The sequence below is a fragment of the Sarcophilus harrisii genome, chromosome 2 (assembly GCF_902635505.1).
Source record: "Sarcophilus harrisii chromosome 2, mSarHar1.11, whole genome shotgun sequence".
In the NCBI taxonomy this organism is placed as follows: Eukaryota; Metazoa; Chordata; class Mammalia; order Dasyuromorphia; family Dasyuridae; genus Sarcophilus; species Sarcophilus harrisii.
The window spans coordinates 301,073,757-301,093,668 of NC_045427.1; the positions used below are offsets into that span (position 1 = coordinate 301,073,757).

The 19,912-nt window shown below is 36.7% G+C and overlaps 1 protein-coding gene across 1 annotated transcript in view; it reads right to left on the bottom strand.

Moving 5' to 3' along the window:
• Positions 1-19,912, bottom strand: part of NRXN3 (neurexin 3) — a 2,051,432-nt gene that overhangs the window by 1,887,722 nt on the left and 143,798 nt on the right. Inside the window, exon 4 of the mRNA XM_031949344.1 lies at positions 2,001-2,030. Coding sequence (XP_031805204.1) covers positions 2,001-2,030 — 30 coding nt within the window. The remainder of the gene's footprint in view (positions 1-2,000; positions 2,031-19,912) is intronic.

A 19,912-nucleotide genomic window follows, 5' to 3' on the forward strand; every position in this document is an offset into this window, starting at 1 on the left:
GAGTCCCAGAGGTATACCAAATGTTATGCTATAACATGGCTAAAAAGCCATTCTGCTTTGTCCAAATAGCACCCATATCTATGAGAGTATTTCTGACCCAGAAGTATTAGATCCTGTCTGTGCATTCTCCAAGAAATAGATTAGGACCAGTGAATATAAAATAATACAAATCAAAATAAAATAAGGCTTCATGTCAACTATCTCATCTACCTGGAGCTTATTTCATGGGGAAAATCAAATTAATAATAGATTTTCTTCCAAAATTACTGCAAGAAAATGATATAGTTGACTCTCTATCCAAAGTTTGCTTTTTTTAGGACAACTTGCCTTCTAATCTGCTTTCTAATTCTAAAAATGTCTTCATCTCAACCTTAGGCTAGTGATTTTCCTTTCCATGGTCTTGTGTCCCCATTACCACCACTCCCAAACCACTTGGACCTCAAATTCACTCCTGAACATCCTTCTTTCATCATTTTCATCTATGATTGCTTGCTGCCCTCATTGACTTCAGTGCAAATTGAAGTACCATGTCTTTTCAGTACATGGCCTGGATGTTAATCTACTCTTGTATCTTTATTCTTTCAATATCATTCTGTAGTATAGACCCCTCTTCTATGAAACATCTGGAGATTAAAAGTCCTTATTGGGCTATAGTGGGTGAACAAGTCCAAATCTGGACTTAGTATATTTGAACTATTTCCCCTTCTCTTACTTCCTCAGCTAATCTTTGGGATATATTCCAATCTCCATAGCTTTTTTTTTTTTTTTTAATCTATTATCTCTTGGTCTAGTCCAACTCTTTCACTGCTTCAGAAATACTAGAAAACTAGTTCTCCTGTAGTGCTGCCTTTGTTTTAAGAACCAAAATTGCCATGAGAGGCCATAACAACATTTCTGGCAATATAAGAGAAAATTGAATATGACTCCTCTACTTCTTTTTACTCTCGGACAAAAGAAATTTCTATGTGACTGTTTGATTCCTTATGTTTTCAAAAGGTGAAGGTAAAGAGAGGAACTAATCTCCAATGCCCCTATACCAGGATTTGGTTTGTAGATTCACCCTTCAATCATCACAAGATCCAGGAAAAATAGTACCAGCAATTGAGTAGGAGGTTTGTGTCTCTGTGTGTGTGTGTGTGTGTGTGTGTGTATTTTAAATAGGATAATTTTAAAATATGCTCAGTTGTTGAACCTTGATTTAGACTGATAATGTGGAAAATTTTTCATTTTTTTTAAAGGCCCATTCACAGCTCACCCTGTGCTTAGCTGAGCTGAATTTCCTGCATATTTTATTCCATGTATATTTGAATATTTTAGATTGCAGATGCTGAATTTACAGACCTTTATATGCAGTTTTCTTCTGGGTATATAATAAGTTAGAATCATGCCATGAGGGCATTAGCATGTTCTTGCAAGAGTATTGCTCTTATATACATATACATATTTTTAAAATAAAAATAAAACCTCAAGGGCTGCATTTTATCAGATCAAGATCTCGAAGTGACTACACTGGACAATGAAAGATAGGGAGAAGACAAAGGGATAGGGGTTTTGAAAAAGCCAGTGTCTACCCCTCTCCCTCAGCAGGGGAGGAGGAGAAAAAAGGGAGGGAAGGAAGTTACCAGTTTTCTTGCTCTGAAATTAGCTTCATTCACCCCCATTATCACCACTGTCATGCTTCATTTCATGCTTCTTCCTCAGAGGCACAGTCCCTAGCACTGCAGGGACACAGCCTTTGTTATGACAAATGGTAGGAGTGCATGGGAAAGCAAAGGGAATGGAGGGGGGAGGGGGAGTCATCCAGAATGTGGAGGAACCATAATGTCCTGAGTAGGTTCCCCCACCTCAGGGCAGCCAGCCTGCCCAGCTAGGCAGAAGGCAGTACAGGCAAAGAGCCAGCAGCAGCATTGTCCACGGTGATCAGCCAAAGGAGGTGGAGGTAGGGGTGAAAGGCTCTGGGGCCGGGCAAAGAGAGGAAACCATGACCATAAAAGACCTACCTTGTTCGCTCATCATGAGATGTGAAAGGCCTTGAGGAAGAGGCAGAGAAGGAAGAAAAGAGAGAGGAGGGGAGGGGAAGGGAAGAAAAAAAAGACAAAGTTATGATCCCAACTCTTCACACTGTCCCCAAATTAGCATTGGGAAGATTACATACTTGAATAAAATGAGAATTAAGAATAGCATCACACACACATACACATGCACACACATGCACACACATGCTGGGCCTGGCCAAGTTTCCAGCTTCAGCATTAACTCCCGCTTTCCCAGATAACTAGACCCTGAATGGGACTATAAGCCCCACAAAAAGTCACATTTCAGGCAGGAACAGATCTCAGATCCATAGGAAAGAACGTTGCCCTGAGATCTCTAGAGTTACCTTTGCCTAACACAGGAAGCCAGAGAGCCCCACATTTCTACCTACTTCTCACACTGGGCTGTCCTCAATCTCAACACTTACCTTGGATTGTTTCCCAACTGGTACCTTTTCCCTACCTAAGACAAAATTTCCGAGTACTAAGTATATGAAACCACCGAAGCTGAGAGCAGTATATCTACATATCCACATAAATAAATAAGATCAACTCTGTGTGAGTTTATTATAGAAGTCAAGCAAGAAGAATATTAAGAGAGAGCTCGTGACTTCCAGGTGAATACAGGCCTTGATAAAGCTATTAAAGTGAAAGACTGTTAGCTAGTTGCTCAGATATTTATTTTGCATTACTGTTGTTATTATTACTACTGCTGTTACTTTTCCTCAGATCCAGATAATCCAGAAAAATGTTTATCCAAAAAGAAGTCCAGGAAGAAAAAGGGATTAATAAAAGGAAAATCTCTAAAGAATACAAATTTTTAAATGTTTTTGGAGATTAATACAGACTTAGAAAAGTAATCAGATGGAAAATGCCAGCCACTTCCAGAGAGAGAACTATGGAAACTGAATGTAGATTGAAGCACAATATCTTCACCTTTTTATCTGTCTCTTTATTTGTTTCTTTTTTTCTCATGTTTTTTTCCCCTTTTGGTCTGATTTTTCTTGTAAAACATGACAAATATGAAAATATGTTTAAAAGGATTGTATATGTGTAATATATTATTAGATTGTTTGATGTCATGGGGAAGGGGGAGGTAAGAGAAAGAGGGAAAAAAATTGGAACACAAGGTCTTACAAAGATAAATGTTGAAAATTATTTCTATGTATTTGAAAAAATAAAAAAGAGAGAAAAATTATCAGAAGCAAAATATCAATCAGTCAAATGACTGCTTTTTATAAGAAACGACCATTAATGCTATATAGTAAGCTATAGTAAATTGGTTTAAATAAAATGCTTATTGGTAAAGGAAGTTTCTCACAAAGAAAATCATCTCCATTTCAAAAAACATTGGTGGGTGAAGAGGCAGTGTAATATACAGTCCACATTAATTCCAATGATTAGGAAATCGTGAAGATCAAAGCTGAAGTCCTGCTTCTGATGCATACTCACTGTGTAACCATAAGTTTACTATTCATATAGCCTCTTAGTGACCCTCCTACATTCTCTAGAACTATAATAAAATGCAGGACAATGGCTGAGTTAAACTCCATATTAGGAATTTCTTTTAACCAATAAAATAATACATCCCAACCAAAAAGTATTTTGGACACATTATAGCAAATAATTGAACATAAATGTGCCTCAAAATAAGGAAGGAATGAAAGCAGTAACCTACCAAGATGATAGATGATAATGATGTTTCTGAAAAGAAAGGAATTTCAAACTTGCTTCAGAGACGCCTCCTCTGAAGCATGGCCCAAACTCAAGTCTTTTGAACCATTCTAAGATTCCTAACACTAACCCAGCATCCAATTTCCCAGTCAAGAATAAGATTTCACAAGTACCTTGTAAAAAAGCACAAGAGAGATTCAAGGACCAGTGAACAGAAGAATGTGGGTGAAGCAGATGGGTCAGTTAAGGAAAGAGATAGAAAATAAACCTGAAAAGGTACATTGGAGACATTAAAGAGGACCTCAACTGCTAGGAGAAGGAAAGAAGATTTTTATCCTGTGAATAATGGGGAGACATTGAAGGTCTTTGAGCAACTAAGTGAAAGTATAAAATTATGATTTTAATATTAGACTTATGAATATGGGCAAAATGAAACAATATAAAGAAAGCATGAAAAGCCAAAAAGACTGGTTAAAAAGCAACTTTAATAGTCTATTTTTCCATCAAAGGAAGAACCAACAGGCCAGTCCAGAACGAGATGGGACTAAGGAAACTAGGGCATATCAGTCTTCATCTAAGGTGAAAGAGGTATCAAAAGTTTAAAGCTTGGAAAACATCTTTAGATAATCAGCAAATTTGAAGGTTAAGGAGAAGCTTGCCCAAGTTTTGGCCAGTAGATTTATGAGTAATTGATCCAGAGATGATTGAACTAAAGGACCAACTGAAGGTCCTGTCAAGATTCCAAACTCCCATATGCTATATTATAGGCTCCAATGATCTATAAATGGCACCCTAATCAGTCAATTCCATGGTGATAGAACTCAAAACGAATTAATATAAAGTTGTAAATCAAGAAAAAGAAAATCAAGGAAAAAGAAGCTAAGGAGAATAGGTATATATTCTATAACTGATATTAAAAATCTCAATTAAAATTACAAGAACCTTTCAAGCTGTGAACTAATTTTCTAGTCTTTTGTACTTTATTTACTTTTTATTTACTTTTTGTACTTTATTGTATGTCAGAGAAAAATCCCCCTTTTGAATTAATTAACAAGTTGGTATGCCATTAAGACAAAATGAGAAAAAAAGGCAACTAAAAGAACAGGAGTATGAGAGCTAGAAGACATGAGTTCAAATTCCATCTTTAATACATGCTACCTCTGAAATGTTGGGTAATTTGCTTAATTTCTCTGGGCCTCAGTTTCATCATGTATAAAATGGGCAGTTGGGCTAGATTCTGATATCCTTTCTCATTCTAGATCTGTAATCCTATGAAAAAGATTGGTGACAATGAATGAAATTCTTTGTTTTCCCTTCAAAAAAGTTTTAAAGTTTAACAAACCTTCAAAAAATGAGGGGCAATTATGGAAATTTAAAATCCAAAGGAGGCACCATGATGTCCAGACCTACTTTCTGTAACAATTAGGACACTACAATATGGTGTCACTTTAACAAGTAAGAGACCAAAACTGTGAAGATGATACCCTTTGATGCTCTCGAAAACGTATCATTAATGCCCACCAGCAGCATTCCTGAATACATAGGATTAGATCCACTTTGACCATAACCAGAATTTCCATTTTAGAAGAGTTATGGAAGGAACTCTAATATCTTTTTGGTGGAGATGTGAATTGGTTCAACCACTGAAAAACAATTTCAAAATATGTTAAGAAAATGGTCAAAATGTTTGAACCAGAGATTGCACTATTAAGCAGATATCTCAGAGAGTTTAATGACAAAAAGAAAGGTCCCATATATGCCAAAATACTTAGGAGCATATGTATGTAGTGGCAAAGAGCTGAAAACAAGTAGATATACCCGAAGTGGTGGTATATATTATGGGAGTGAGTGTGGGAGGGGGTATATATATAAGTGTTGTGTTATAAGAAATGAGGAATACAGGGAAGCATAGGAAGACATATTAACTGATGCAAAGTTAAGTAAGCAGAACAAGGAAAATAGTGTATAAAAAACTACAAAAATTGAAAAGAAATTATAATAATAAAACAAAAAAAGCAATGCTATGGAATTTTATGACCAAGTTTGACACCAAATGAAGAAATGAGTTATTACAGATATAAAGCTCTACATGTAATGTCAGAATTCTTGATGTAATAACTACTTTTGCTGAATTTTTAAAAATTATTTGTGTAAGTCTTCTGAGAAAGGGAATAGAGAACACAGAAAATGTAGATGATATAAAATCTATCAATAAAAATTTATCTTAAATACAGAGGAGACTGCCTCCCCCCCAAACTATGAAGTAGGGATATCAAATGACTTTATTAAAGCCACATAAGTAATACATGATAAAGAGAAGATTTGAATTCAGGTCCTCTGATGCCCAAATCCAGTACTCATTCCACTAGACCATAATTAAATGGGGGGAAAAAAACCAACCTAGAGCATCCTTTTAAATGACAGGGCATTGGGGAAGGACCAAGAAATGTGTGAGCACAGGGGAAGAAGTTTAAAGAACAATCAATAGAACCTGTGATCTATGAGGCCTTGGAATATAAGAGCTAAGTGTGGTACTCCTCAAGGTAGTACATAAAGACACTGAACAGAAGAACCAAGAGATCCAGTGAAATTCTGGGAGGGAGCTGGGAAAGAAAGCTAATAGTTTCCATTTTTTGAATCCCCTTCTCTCTTACAATATACAGAACTAGAGACACTCAAACAAATAAAGACATGTTTTCTTCATAAGAGATTGAAAAGCATTTAATTGTTTATACCTCATTTGGTGCGGAGGAAGTGATTGGGCAAAGGAAGATTCAGAGTTGACATCAAGGTTTTAATCTTGGGTGAATGGAAGAATAATCATAAGTTTGTGTAATACTTTAGATTTTAAACATACTTTCCTCACAGAAATCTTGTGAGATAGGTGGTACCATGAACAAAAATAGAGAAGTGTTGGTGGTGGGAGAGAATTGTTTTCAAGGGGAAAATAACAAGTACAGTTTTAGCCTGTTGAGTTTGAGCTAATAGTGAGACATCAATATAAAATGTTCAAAAAGAGGAAGAGATGCAGAGATGTAGCTTGAAGCCAAGAATGAATATTTGCATTTGAGAGATATTTCCCTATAATCAAAATAGAGAAGTCCATCCATTTTTTCTTTTAGAGACTCTACCAAGAACTGAAAATCCTTTGGGAAGAGATGCAGTATCTTAAGTCAGCAAACTTCAAAGGAGTAAAGGTATAAAAGAAAAGATGAGGAGGGAAGTCTGAACTTTGAAGACATTCACATTTGGGGGAACAAGGAAGAGAAGCCATTAGAGAAGTCAATGAAATCATGGAGTTAGAAGAACAAAGATATTGAATATTTGAGACATGTGAAGATTTAAGGATGTGAAGAATTCAGATTTAGGAAGATGCAGAAAAAGGGAATCAAGACACACAAAAAGGGAATAGGAAGATAATAAAAGGGCAACTCTTTCCTTGAATAAGTTTTAGAAGAGAAAAAGACATAAAAAGGAAATTCATATATGGCTCTAAATGTTTCAATAGGCAGATAAGTCCTTAGTCAAAAATAAAAGAAGACATGATCACGATTTTAAGAGTAAAAAAAAATTGAATAGTAATAGATCAGTATGGAAACATACTCAAATCAAGATATATAAAAGAATATTTTATCACTCTTAAAAAGTGAGGAAAGCTTGCAAGCAATATGAAATGGAGATTGTTTCATATAAAATCTTCTTATGGTGACTTGCTATGTATGTGGAAATGCTTTTATTTTTAGATGATTATGTTCAAAATTTTAAAAGAAAATAATTTTTAAAAGAAAAAGAAAAACATATTTGTTATATATTCATATTGAATCTGTTGCTGAGAAGGAGAAGTCAAAGAGACTCAGTTTAGACATAGTGCTAAAAAACAGAGGAAGAATGCTTGTCCATTGGCTGACTTTTAGAAGAGAGTCAAAATTTATTCTACAGATCCCACCATTGGCTTCTGTACCTCAGTGGTGTTAAGAGATACACAGAGTGCAACTTGGAGCTATTATTTGGAATTCCAAATCTGCATATTATTTCCTGATGCTAAAGTCAGACAAGAAAGAATTTGGGGAAGTTAGTATAGTACAGTAGGAAAAGCAGTGGATTTGGAGTCAGGGAGCCGAGTTCAAATTAGTCTCTGAAACTTCCAAACCATGGGATGTCATTTCACTTTTCTGGGTCCCAATTACTCATCTCAAAAATAATATTGGGCTAGATGATCCTTAACATCTACTCCGGTTCTAAACCTATAATCCCATGAAAAACCAAGGGCCCAAAATCCAATTAAAGAGTGGATTCCTCTGAGGAAAGATCATACTATCTGAATTCTTATTGTTTATTGTTGATCAGTCATTTTAATCATGTCCAACTCTCTGTGACCCCATTTGAGGTTTTCTTGACAAAGATACTGGAGCAATTTGCAATTTCCTTCTCTGATTTTACAGACAAGGAAACTGAGGCACATAGGGTAAATTAACTTGCCCACAGCTGCACAGCTAGTGCCTGAGGGCAGATCTAAACTCAAGTCTCCTGATTCTAGGTCCAACACTATCCATTGGTCCACCTAGCTGTCCTTAGCTGAATTCTAGCATCAAAATAGAGACCTGACTATAGTTCTCAAAACTGTACTGATGATGACCAAAGTCTATTCATTCTTACTAGCTAGAAGGCATTGGAGATGTTTCCCTCCTACCCAAGGCCATTAAAAAGGGCAAGGGACTTCTCCTATCTAAAAGGTATACTTTGACATTTGATGCAAGGGATGTCTGGAGGCCATTAAATCCTGACAAGATCATAAAATAATTGAACATTGGAGATCATCTAAGACTAAACCTCTCCTTTTATAGATGTAAAAATAAAGGTTCTGAGGGGAGTATTGCCCCAAGTCAAAGAGGAAGAACTGTCAAGCCTTCTAATTCCCAATCTCCCTTTCTCCGTTGCATGCTGTTTCATACAAGCTCTACCTTCCACTCCATATACACCCTTCCCTTAGTTCCTTTCCTACTTTCAACTTATCCTATAAGAGCTCCTATAAGGTAGGTGTAAGAAGAGGGGTGGGGGGACAAAGAGAAAACAACCTGAAGGGACATAACAGCATTCCAACTTGAAAATTGCCTGAGAACTGACTGCAAATCATATGCAAATCTCATGCAAAATATAGCTATAGTCCTAACTATGTCATACACTGACTGATGCCCTTAGGGAAAATTCCCCATTGAGGTCACTGCTTTCATGGATTGGGGAGATCATATTTAAATAGCCATGAAAGTAAAACCAAAATGCCCTTGTCTATGTTACTGAAGCTACAATGACCATATCTTGAGAACAACCATACATGAAAATAAAAACTATTACTGAACTCGGCAGAAGATGCAGTGTTCAAGAATAGGGTTTTTGGGCCAGGGTCTCCTCATTCAACTTCATGCTTCCCTCTTCTCAAATTTACATTTCAAGCACTTCAAATTCTTTTAGTTCCTGTCTTCCTTATAGTTAAATTGAGTCAAGAATTTCAGGAAAGGAGAGAGCAAGTTGCTTATGGAAAATAATGGTTTCACACATATAGCAAAGAAGAAAAAAAAAAATTTCCTACCAAGAATTTTGTCTCACTAAATCTCAAGCTAACTTTTTTTTTTCCTCCAGTGAAAAACCCACATATACCATTTCACTTTGCAACTTGAAGTAGGGAAATTAAATGTCACTAATTACACAATGGTGCCAAGTAGCAACGCTGAATACTTATTAAGCAACAAGGATTTCTTTTAAATGGGTAAATTATTTGAAATCAAAATGAAATGCAAACATCTGGTTTTTTTTAGGGGTTATTAAAAACATGGAGAAAATGAAACAGGAGTAGTGGTCAAAGAAAGGCAGATTATAATTAATAACTTGTAGGAAGCAATAATAACTCAAAAAAGAAAGAAGAAATGTATGATTCTTTAGCTGTTAAAAGAATGTGGAAATTAAGGCAATTTGATATAAATAGGATTCAAATTTTATTCTAAGTACTGTATCAACTGGCAGGGAAACACGATTTTACAACAGTTAAGCTTTTTTTCTTTTTCTTTGAGTTCTGACGGAGAGGCAACATTATATGTTGAAATGGCATTAATTTGAAGTTAAGTGAACTGTGTTCAGATCTTAACCCATATGTCCTAGGACAAATCATTTAATTTCTTTGGCTTCAATTTTCTCATATATAAAATGAGGGGGGTTGATGACTTGATGATCTCTAAGTTACTTTCCATTATCCTATGGAAGTTTTAGTGGATTGCATGCTCAATACAAGTCAACAATATCATGTGACAGCATTAATAATAATCATCCTAATGCAATCTGTATTAACAGAAGTAAACGATCACATAAAAAGAGTTAGTCCCATTGGATTTTTTTAAAAGATAAAGTCTGTTGAATCATTTGCATCCAAAAAAGAGAACTGTGGGGACTAAATGTGGATCACAATATAGTATTTTCATCTTTTTTGTTGTTGTTTGCTTGCTTTTATAAAAATATATATGTAAAACATATATTGGATTACCTGCTATCTAGAGGAAGGGAAAGGGGAAAGGAGGGCAAAAATTTTGGAACACAAGGTTTTGCAAGGGTGAATGCTGAAAACTATCTTTGCATGTATTTTTAAAATAAAAAGTTATTGTTAAAATTTTTTTTAAAAATTAATTCTATGAGAAAAAAAAAAGATAAAGTCTCTCTCTCTCTCTCTCTCATTCTTGTCCAATCTGAAAGTGACCATTTTGAGTGACATTAGGAGCTTTGGCCTTCTTCATTTCTGACTTGGATCCATTTACTCTCCTTAAGCAGCCTAAGGGTCCTGCCCCATTACCTGCTCTGAAAGGCTCATCATTTTAATGCAGAAGTTAGTGTGCACACCCCATCAACTTATCCCATTGCACCTCAGAACTCCTCAGTCTCTCTAGTAAGAGGCATGACAGGCATATGTCACCATGCCAGCTAGATTCTTTACATTCTGTCCATTCAGAGAGCATCAAAAATTGTGTCCAGTAAAAAAAAAAATCACAATTTAGAAAGTAAATAACCTGACACAAGCAAGCAGGATGGTAAAAAGAACTCAGCAATATGCAGGATAAGGATCAGGTGAAGAAACTGAGAAGGTTTAATCTGAAGAAGACTTGAAGTGAACATCCCTTCAGTATTCAGATATGAAAAAAGCTACATGTGGAAGAGGGATAACACTTGTTCTCCTTGAACTCAGAGAGAAGTCCTAGGAACAATGGGTAGAAATTACAGAGACAAGGATGCTAGATGATGGAGTGAATAGAGCACTGCCCTAAAGTTAAAAGGACTGAATTCAAATTCAACCTCAGACACTTAAACTAGCTGGGTGACCGTACACAAGTCACTTAACCTGATTCCGCCCCCTCCCCCAATTTTTTTTAACAGAGATTTAGATTTCTGCTCTGTAACACTAACTATTCAAGCTGCCTTAAATGGAATGATCAGATTCATGAGGCAGATTGTTCTAGAGTAGATAGTTTTTATCTGCAAGATAGGAACAAGAATGCACGGTTGTCATAAAGGGGAAAAAACACTTTGTGAATTGTAAAGTACTATATAAAGTAATTAAGTGAAACAGAAAAGTTCTGTTCTAGTTCCACATACCTATATGACCTTAGGCAAGTCACTCTCTGAGTCTGAATTTCTTTCTTTATAAAATTAGGAGACTGGGTTAAATGGTCCCTGGGGTCCCCTTTGTTTGAATCCTGACTGCCTCATGATGCGTGGCAATATTGTAATTATCAGTTTATGCTTCATTACCTTTCAGCTATTTGGAATTGAAATGGGGGAGCAAAATAACATATGGGTCCTTTTCTCCCTCCTCCAGCCCTACCTCATCTCCCACAAAGACATGAATTTAGAGGATGACTGTTTCTAATAGGACCAGACCTTCTCGATTCCAAACATATTTGCCATTTACAAAAGAGCAACATAGAATGTGCAAATTATAAATCTGTCTTCATCCCTCAAGGTAACTAAGAAACAGGCTATGGAAATTAGCAGGAAGGAAATATGACCTTACTAGATTAGGAATATTGGCAGATACAGGGAAGATGCACACAGGACTGCTGAGGGGTAATGGGAAAGAAAAATTCTGGATTTGTAATCAGAGAATTAGTTTCAAATTCTAACTCCGCTACTTATTCTCTGTATGATATTAAGCAATTTGTTTATCCTTTGAGGGTTCAGGTTCCCCCCTATATAAAAAATAAGGGGATTCCTCCTTTGGTCCTTTTTAGCTTTAAATCTATTATACTAATGGTGAGTCCTAGATTTGTATTCAGAGAGCCTGAATTCAAATCATGTTTTTGACACTTACCAGTTCTCTAGCCTTGGGAAAATTATTTAACTTCTCTAAGTTTCATCTTCAAGTAAAAGTGTGACACTACATAAAGTCTTATAAATCTCTTCTAGTTCTAAATCTAATCTGTCAATCTGTCTGTCTTTCTGTCTGTCTCTGGAAAGCTGGATAGACTTGAGAACAGAAGAAGAATTAGAATTAGAAGAATCTGAGTCCACAATATTTTCAGGAAAGTTTTCATGTCTATTTCTTTAGGATTGTTGTTAAGGATCCTATCAAAGAATATGAACAGATGCTTTTCAGATGATGAAACTAAAGCCATTTATAGTTATATGGGAAAATGCTCTAAAATACTATTAATTAGAAAAATACAAATGAAAACAACTCTGAGGTACTACCTCATTCCTCTCAGATTGCCTAAGATATCAGAAAAAGATAATGATAAATATTGGAGGGGATATGGGAAATTGGGCCACTGATATATTGCTGGTGGAGTTAGGAAATGATCCAACTATTCTGGAGAGCAATCTGGAATTTTCCAAAAGGGCTATAAAACTATACATAATCTTTGACCCAGCAGTGCCATGACTGGGTCTGTATCCCAAGGAAATCAAAAAGGAGGGGAAAGGACCCAATGTGCAAAAATATTTGTAGCAGCTCTTTTTGTGGTAGAAAAGAATTGGAAAAGGAATGGATGCCCATCAATTGAGGAATGGCTGAACAAGTTGTGGTACATGAAGATAATGGAATGTTAATATTCTATTAAAAAAATGACAAACAAGGGGCAGCTAAGTGGTGCAGTGGATAGAGCATCAGCCCCAGAATCAGGAGGACCTGAGTTCAAATTTGGCCTCAGACATTTAACACCTCATGGCTATGTGACTCTGGGCAAGTCACTTACCCCCAATTACCTCAGGAAGAAAAAAAAATGACAAACAAGCTGATTATAGAAAGGCCTGGAAAGATTTACATGAACTGATACTGAGCAAAACAAATAGAACCAGGAATACATTGTACATAATAACAGCTAGAATGTGCTAATGATGAACTATGAAAGTCTTTGTTCTTTTCAGTAGTTCAATGATCTAAAGCAATCCCAATAGACTTTGGAGAGGAAATGTTCTTTGCATCCAGAAAGAGAACTATGAAGATGGAATGTAAATCAACACATGCTATGGTCACTCCTTTTTCCTGTTTTTTTTTTTTCTCTCTTCCATGATTTTTCCCCTTTGTTGATTTTTCTCTCCCAACATGATTCATAAAGCAATGTGTATTAAAAATAAACTTACTACAATAAAAAAAAATGAGACTCACTTTACAGAAGCTATTCTTGATGGATTTAAGAAGAGAGATTTATTAAGATGTGTAGGTACTGTGCAAAGTGCTTTATAAATACTATTTTATTTAATCTTTACAGCAACTCTGAGGGATAGGTGATATTATTATCCCCATTTTACGTCTTGAGGTCAGATTTGAATTCCTCTTCCTGACTGCAGGCCTAGCACTCTATCTACTCTTCTACGTAACTACCTAACTACCTAACTATTTGTACCAAACCAAATTTAACCAAAAAGTCATATGTTTATAGGACACCATCAAATATCTTTCCTCATTTTTTTTCCAAAATGGTCTCTGCTTATTGAACACAGTTTACAATCACTTGGAAACATCTGAGAACTTCTGAACAAAAAGGGGGCTCAGAGCAGCATCCATAACACCTTTGGCATTCAAATCTCCTATTGACTCAGGCTCCCTTAAATGAAAATTGAGTAAGCTCCCTCAGTATTTCCTACCAGATTCCTTTTTCTATAGGGAGGCATGAAGAAAATCTAAAGATGGCCCAGTCTAGGGTTCCACATCAGGCATATACGGTCTTCCTTCCTTAGAGCCAGCCAGAGCTGTCATATAAGCAGTAAAGCAGCTATTCACTCATACTTTGTAGATTAAGAACATATACAGTAGGTATATGTTTCCCCAAATGGGTAAATGGCTAGAAGCTGAGCATAGTTAGTTTAGCTTAGGGCCTCCTTGCAATCCAATTATAACTGTAAATTCTCCCTCCCCTCCTTCTTGCCTGGTCTCTCTAGAACTGTACCCCATTGAGGAAAATATTTTTTTGGGGGGAGGGCAGAGGGAGAAGTGGGGAAAAAAAGTATTTTTAGGATAACCTTGAATTCATCCTATATCCTCAAGTTTAACTGGTGATTCCCCATGGAAGCAGAAGAAAGAGGGAAACAAGGTACTTTCTGCCATCAATAGCATTTGAGTCAGGTGTGGAGGAAGAGGAAAAAGGCACCCATGCTTCTAGAGCTAAAAGCTATAGGCTACCATTCATTCCTTGAAACAAAGATGTTATCTTCCTCTTCTCTTCCACTTAGTTTCTCTGTTGTGTTAGGCAAATCTTTTAACTTCTGTAACTCTCAGTTTCCTCATCAGTAAAAGAAGTTGGACCTCCAAATAGTCTTTCCAGATACAGACCATATGATCTTATCAACTTCCCAGTAGCTCTTTCCCCCAGGATTTTTCTCTATATTACGTAAATCCAGTGGGGATGGAAGGATAAAGATGGCCTTGGGATTCAGTAAAGACAAACCCATTATAGCAGTCATGAAGGTTTAATTATGGAAGAAGAGAAAAAGAATGGAAGACATTAGTACAGAATGTGGAACTGAAGAGCAGTGTGTCTAAGAGCCCACAATTTGGATAGGGGGAGGAAAAGTGTATTTATAAGCACTATCCACAGATAAAAATGAATCGTTTTTCTCTGCTGTTCAATACCCAGCTTTCAAAGAATAAAGTATGCAGTACACAGTGCCCAGCATAAAAGTTGAGGAACTTTTTTATTAATTTTTTTTTATTAAATTCTACTTTGATAGCTTCAATGGGATCCAGAGATCCTAAGGAAAGAAAAAGAAAAAAGGGGGAAAAAAAAAAAGATCTAAAGATGGAAGAGAACTTAGAAGACATCTAGTCTAATCCCCTTCATTTTCCACATAGGCAAAGGGTACATAGGTTAAAGATCTGTCCAGAGTCACAAATGTGGATGGAGTCCATTGGATCCAATAAAAGATGATTCCCTTCCCCATTGCCTTGCTGGGACTCCAAATGGCTTACTGGCTAACTAGCACCCTCCATGAGGATAGTCCCATTTTTTTTTTTAGCAGACACTATTCTATCTCAGAGTGGACAAGAAGAGATATGCTTCCAATTGATTGATAGTCTCTTTTTACTTAATTACACTTAAGGACATTGGGAGATCCAAGAATCATAAATTGAGGAGCTAAAAAAGACCCTGAAGATTATCTAATCTAGTATTCCTTTGCTTACAGATAAAATGCCTGAGGCGTAAAGAGATGAAGAGAAAAACAAACAAACAAACAAACATCCACATCCTCTGACTCCATATTCATTGCTTATTTAAGAACCAGAAAGAAATGCTTAGATTGAGGTTGTGGAGTCAGAAGAGAATGGGAAGAACTGGGCCAGGATAAAGAATGGTACTTTGAAGAAAGGAGGTATGAGAAAAGACACCAAACAAAAATTACTTCAATTCTTTCCAGCAATAGTAACCTTTCTGGTGTTCCCTGTCAGAAGTTCCTTTTCCCTCCCTCCCTTACTTTCCTGCCAATACTGAGGTGGACTGAGAGCAGGAGTACTATTTTCCTCATCAGGCCTCTGAATAACTAGGGCATTTCAACAAGGTCACAGTTATTCATTTAAATTCAAACTCTAATCAGCAGCCAAGGCCTGAGTTATTATCCCTTCTGAAGAGAAAGGCTGTCACTAGAACACTATAAACAGCCCCATTTAGATAGAGGTGGGATGGGGGAACAGGATAACAGGGAGGAGGGCAGGAACCAAGTCTCAGGTCCACAGATAGGGTAATATTCAACTATTCCTCCTCCTCTATCCCCTCCTTCCAGCCCTGTGCAAGCAAACTGTCAGTAATTCTTCACATGGAGTCCAAGACTGCCATCCCTATTTTCCTCCCACACCCTTCCTCAAGCGCCATCATCTCAATTTAGCTGATTCTGTCACCTTGGTCTCTGGTCCAAACAGCTTAGGAGCAAAAGGCCTGGTGGGATGAAAGAGTGGGAAGGGTGTCTCCAAAACAGGCAACTCATAGGAATACCAATTTAGAATTGGAAGAAACCTTAGAAGTCACCTACTTATTGCATCATAGATTCAAAGCTGGAAAAAGCAAATTGACTTGCCAAGAGTCACTTAAATAGATGGAGTCCCTGGGCCCACTGGTCCTTGGACCAAATCACCATTTCATGAAAAGCCCCAGTCCTTTCATTCTCAAACTTGACTCCCTCTCTGGACTTCTTTCTACACCTTTTACATGGTAGTTTTTCATCCTTCCTCCTCCTTGTCATTCTCCAGCTCTTCTTTAAATGCTGTCCTCCCCTTAGAAAAGCTCTTGAGAATAAGTATTGTCCAGTTTACTTACATTTATATCTTCAGTGCTTAGCAGAGTGCTTTGCACAAGGTAAATGCTTTATAAACACTCTCTTCCCTTCCTCTCCCCAACCCACCCTCTCCCCATTGCCTAGGGTCTATTGATGGCAGAGTTGGGATTTGAACTCAGGTCTTTTGACTCCAAATTTAGCATTCTTTCCATTGTACTAGCTATCTAAACCTCCATTTTAGAGATGAGAAAACTTAGACCAAAATGAATTGAGCAATTTGTCCAAGGTAATACCGACAGATACTAAATAGCATAACCAAGATTTAAACCTAGGTCCCTTCAATTCCAAATCCTTTCTACTGTATTACTGGCTTGGTTATAGCTGACTAAGAAAGGCCCCACAGGAGCTGGCATTTAAAAATTCAATTGCACTCAGTATGAGACCCACAAAGTTCATAACAAGCACAACATCACTTTACTATCTTCTAAATCTGTTTTCAAGAGGGAAGAAGAGTATGGACATAGCCAAACCAAAACCAAAACCAAAAACAAAACAGAAAAAAAAAAAAGCACTTTCTTTTCCCTCTGAGGTGAGGATACTGAAGGAAAGACTTCCACATTGACAGATATCTTTCAGCCCCAGGCAATGTTTGTTCTTCAGGCCAAGGTCCTGCTGTCCAGGGGTATTTTACAGTAGTATTCCTTATACCCATCCACTCAGCAGGCAAAATTAATCAATTAATCAATTGGCCCTTTATAGTCCTCCAGCTATCCATGGATAAAGAATTACATTAGTTTATAAAATCTCTTACTTGTATTCCTGGGGGGTTAGAGAAGAGGGGGAGTGGAGAACTACTAAAATTAAAGCTAAAGCATCTCTCTACAGGAGCCCCACTGACTGGATCCAGATTGCCTGGCAAGGAAGATAGAAAGAAAAAGATTGTGGAGTCACCTCATCCAAGATCAGACTTGCTCAGATTCTGGAGTGAATGAATCAGACAGCTACTGCCATGAAGGCAAAGCCATACAGGGTTTTATGTACAGAAGCCAGAGTTGAGAAAGTTTGAAGAAAAGGTGTTAGAGGTCAATAAATGTTGGCTACAAGACAGGTGACTTTAAACCTCAGTTGCAAAACCACTGGGATATCCCCTAAGTAAAAGCAGATGTGATGCTTCTATCTCATTGGAGAAGAAAACTACAAAATGCCATATTCTGACTGTGGTCACATTACACCACTGTTGTAACCAAGCCATTCTGAATTCATTCTTTTCTAGAAATTTCTAATACAGGAAAAATTCAGGCAGGAGGACTCAGCTAAAACATATGTCTCTTCCTTCAGTGAAAATAAAATAAAATTGAACTAAAGAAGAGAAATTAAGAAATAAAATAAGAGTGCCTTTCGTGAAGAAAACATTTTATTAACCAGAGTGTACCTGAGAGCTGATATACTATGTTTTGGTGTATTTACCCTACTAGTGAAACCCAATCCAACAAGCATCTATTAAGCACCTACCATGTGCAAGGCATTGTCCTGGGCACTAGGAACACCAAGACAAAACAAAAATAGAGATCCTATCTTCAAGTAGCTTATTTAAATAGAATGTATGGAAAAGGAAAAGTTATTGTATTTATTGACTTTTCTTCATATAATCATAATTTAGTATCTGAAATTTTGCTAATTTTAAAGACAATTAAATTGTCTATATGCTGATTAACTCCTACTTGTGGGTCTGCCCCCAAGTTGTATCCGAAGTCTTTTTCTCTGTTTATTTTTTTTTCTTATAAGACTTTTTTTTTAAATTTAATAACTTTTTATTGACAGAGCCCATGTCTGGGTAATTGTTTTACCCAGTTTCAAGAGGGAAGAAGAGTATGGACATACCCAAACCAAAAAAAAAAAAAAAAAAAACCCCAAAAAAAAAAAAAAGAGCATTTTCTTTCCCCTCTGAGGTGAGGATACTGAAGGAAAGACTTCCACATTGACAGATGTCTTTAGTCCCAGGCAATGTTTGTTCTTCAGGCTGAGGTGGGATTCAGGCTGAGGGAACTGAAATATTTAAATAGAAATTTCCAACATGTAAACAAGTAATCCAATGAATAGATAAATAAATGAATGATTAAGTGAATACATATATATATATATATATATATATATATATACACATATGCATAAAAAGAGAGGAAAGCAGATAGGAGAGAATATGAGAGCAGGGAAGAAAGAATAGAGGAGGGAAGGAGAGGAGATGGGGCAATAGGAGAGAAAGGAAAGAAGGGATAAGATTAGGGAAGGGATAAGAAAAGAGAGGAGAAAAGAAGAAAGGAGAGAATAAAATGGAGGCGGGAAAGAGGAAAAGAGAGAAGGGGAATAAAGGGAGAGAAAAGAAGGGGTGAGGAGAGGAGGAAAGGGGAGGGAAAAGAAAAAGCTGGGAAGGGAGACAAGGGGAGAGGAAAGAAAAAGAGGTGGGGGGAAAGAAGGAAAGGAGGAAGGGAAAAGAGAGGAGAAGAGAGGAAAGTAAAGAAGAACACAGCAGCATCCATGGAATATTAGTTGTTCCTTGAAATCTATGGAAAGGGGCAGATGAGAAGGGATTGTATTTCAGACACAGGGAACAGCTTGTACAAAAATTCAGAAATGGTTCAGTATCAAGTACAGTGAACATCAAGTCAATCAGTTTGAATTAGAACACAGATTACATGAAAGGAGATAATTTAAAATAAACTTGGAAAGGTAGGCTATAGCCAAAGTCTAAATGTCAGTCTGAGGAGTTCCTGTTTTATTCTAAAAGGAATAAAAAAAAAAAAAATACCAGAGGCATTTGAGCACAAAAGTGGCATTATTTTACATGCTTTAGGATGATTATTTTGGCAGTTGAACAGAGTTTAGATTTAAGAGAAAGGAGGCTAGAATCCAGGAGTCCAATTGGGAGATTGTTGCAATAACACAGACAGAAGTTGATGAAGTTCTGAACCAGTGTGAGCTCTGTATGTGGAGAGAAAGAGACCCATAGGAGAGATGTGGGAGTTGAATTAACAAAATTTGGCATCTTATTGAAATTAGGTCAGATGAAAGAGAAGGAAAATTATATAGTTGCAAACCTGAGTGACTGGAAGGATGATGATATCTCAACAGAAGATAAGAAGTTTAAAGGAAAGATGAGTTTAGAAGGGCAAAAAGACAAGCTCTGTTTTATTGCATTTGAAATGCCAAGAGGATGTCCAGGTGGTTACCCAGGTCTTAAACTCTAATTGAACCAATGGGAGTCAATGAGAATATTTAAGAAGATTTAAACAGAAAAGGTTGGGGGAGGGGGTGAAGGGAGGGAGGGGAGAAGTCGGAACAGAAGTGAGTGCAAGGAATAATGTAAAAAATTACCCAGACATGGGCTCTGTCAATAAAAAGTTATTAAATTAAAAAAAAGAAAGACATAAGGAAAAAAAAATAAACAGAGGAAAGGACTTAGGATA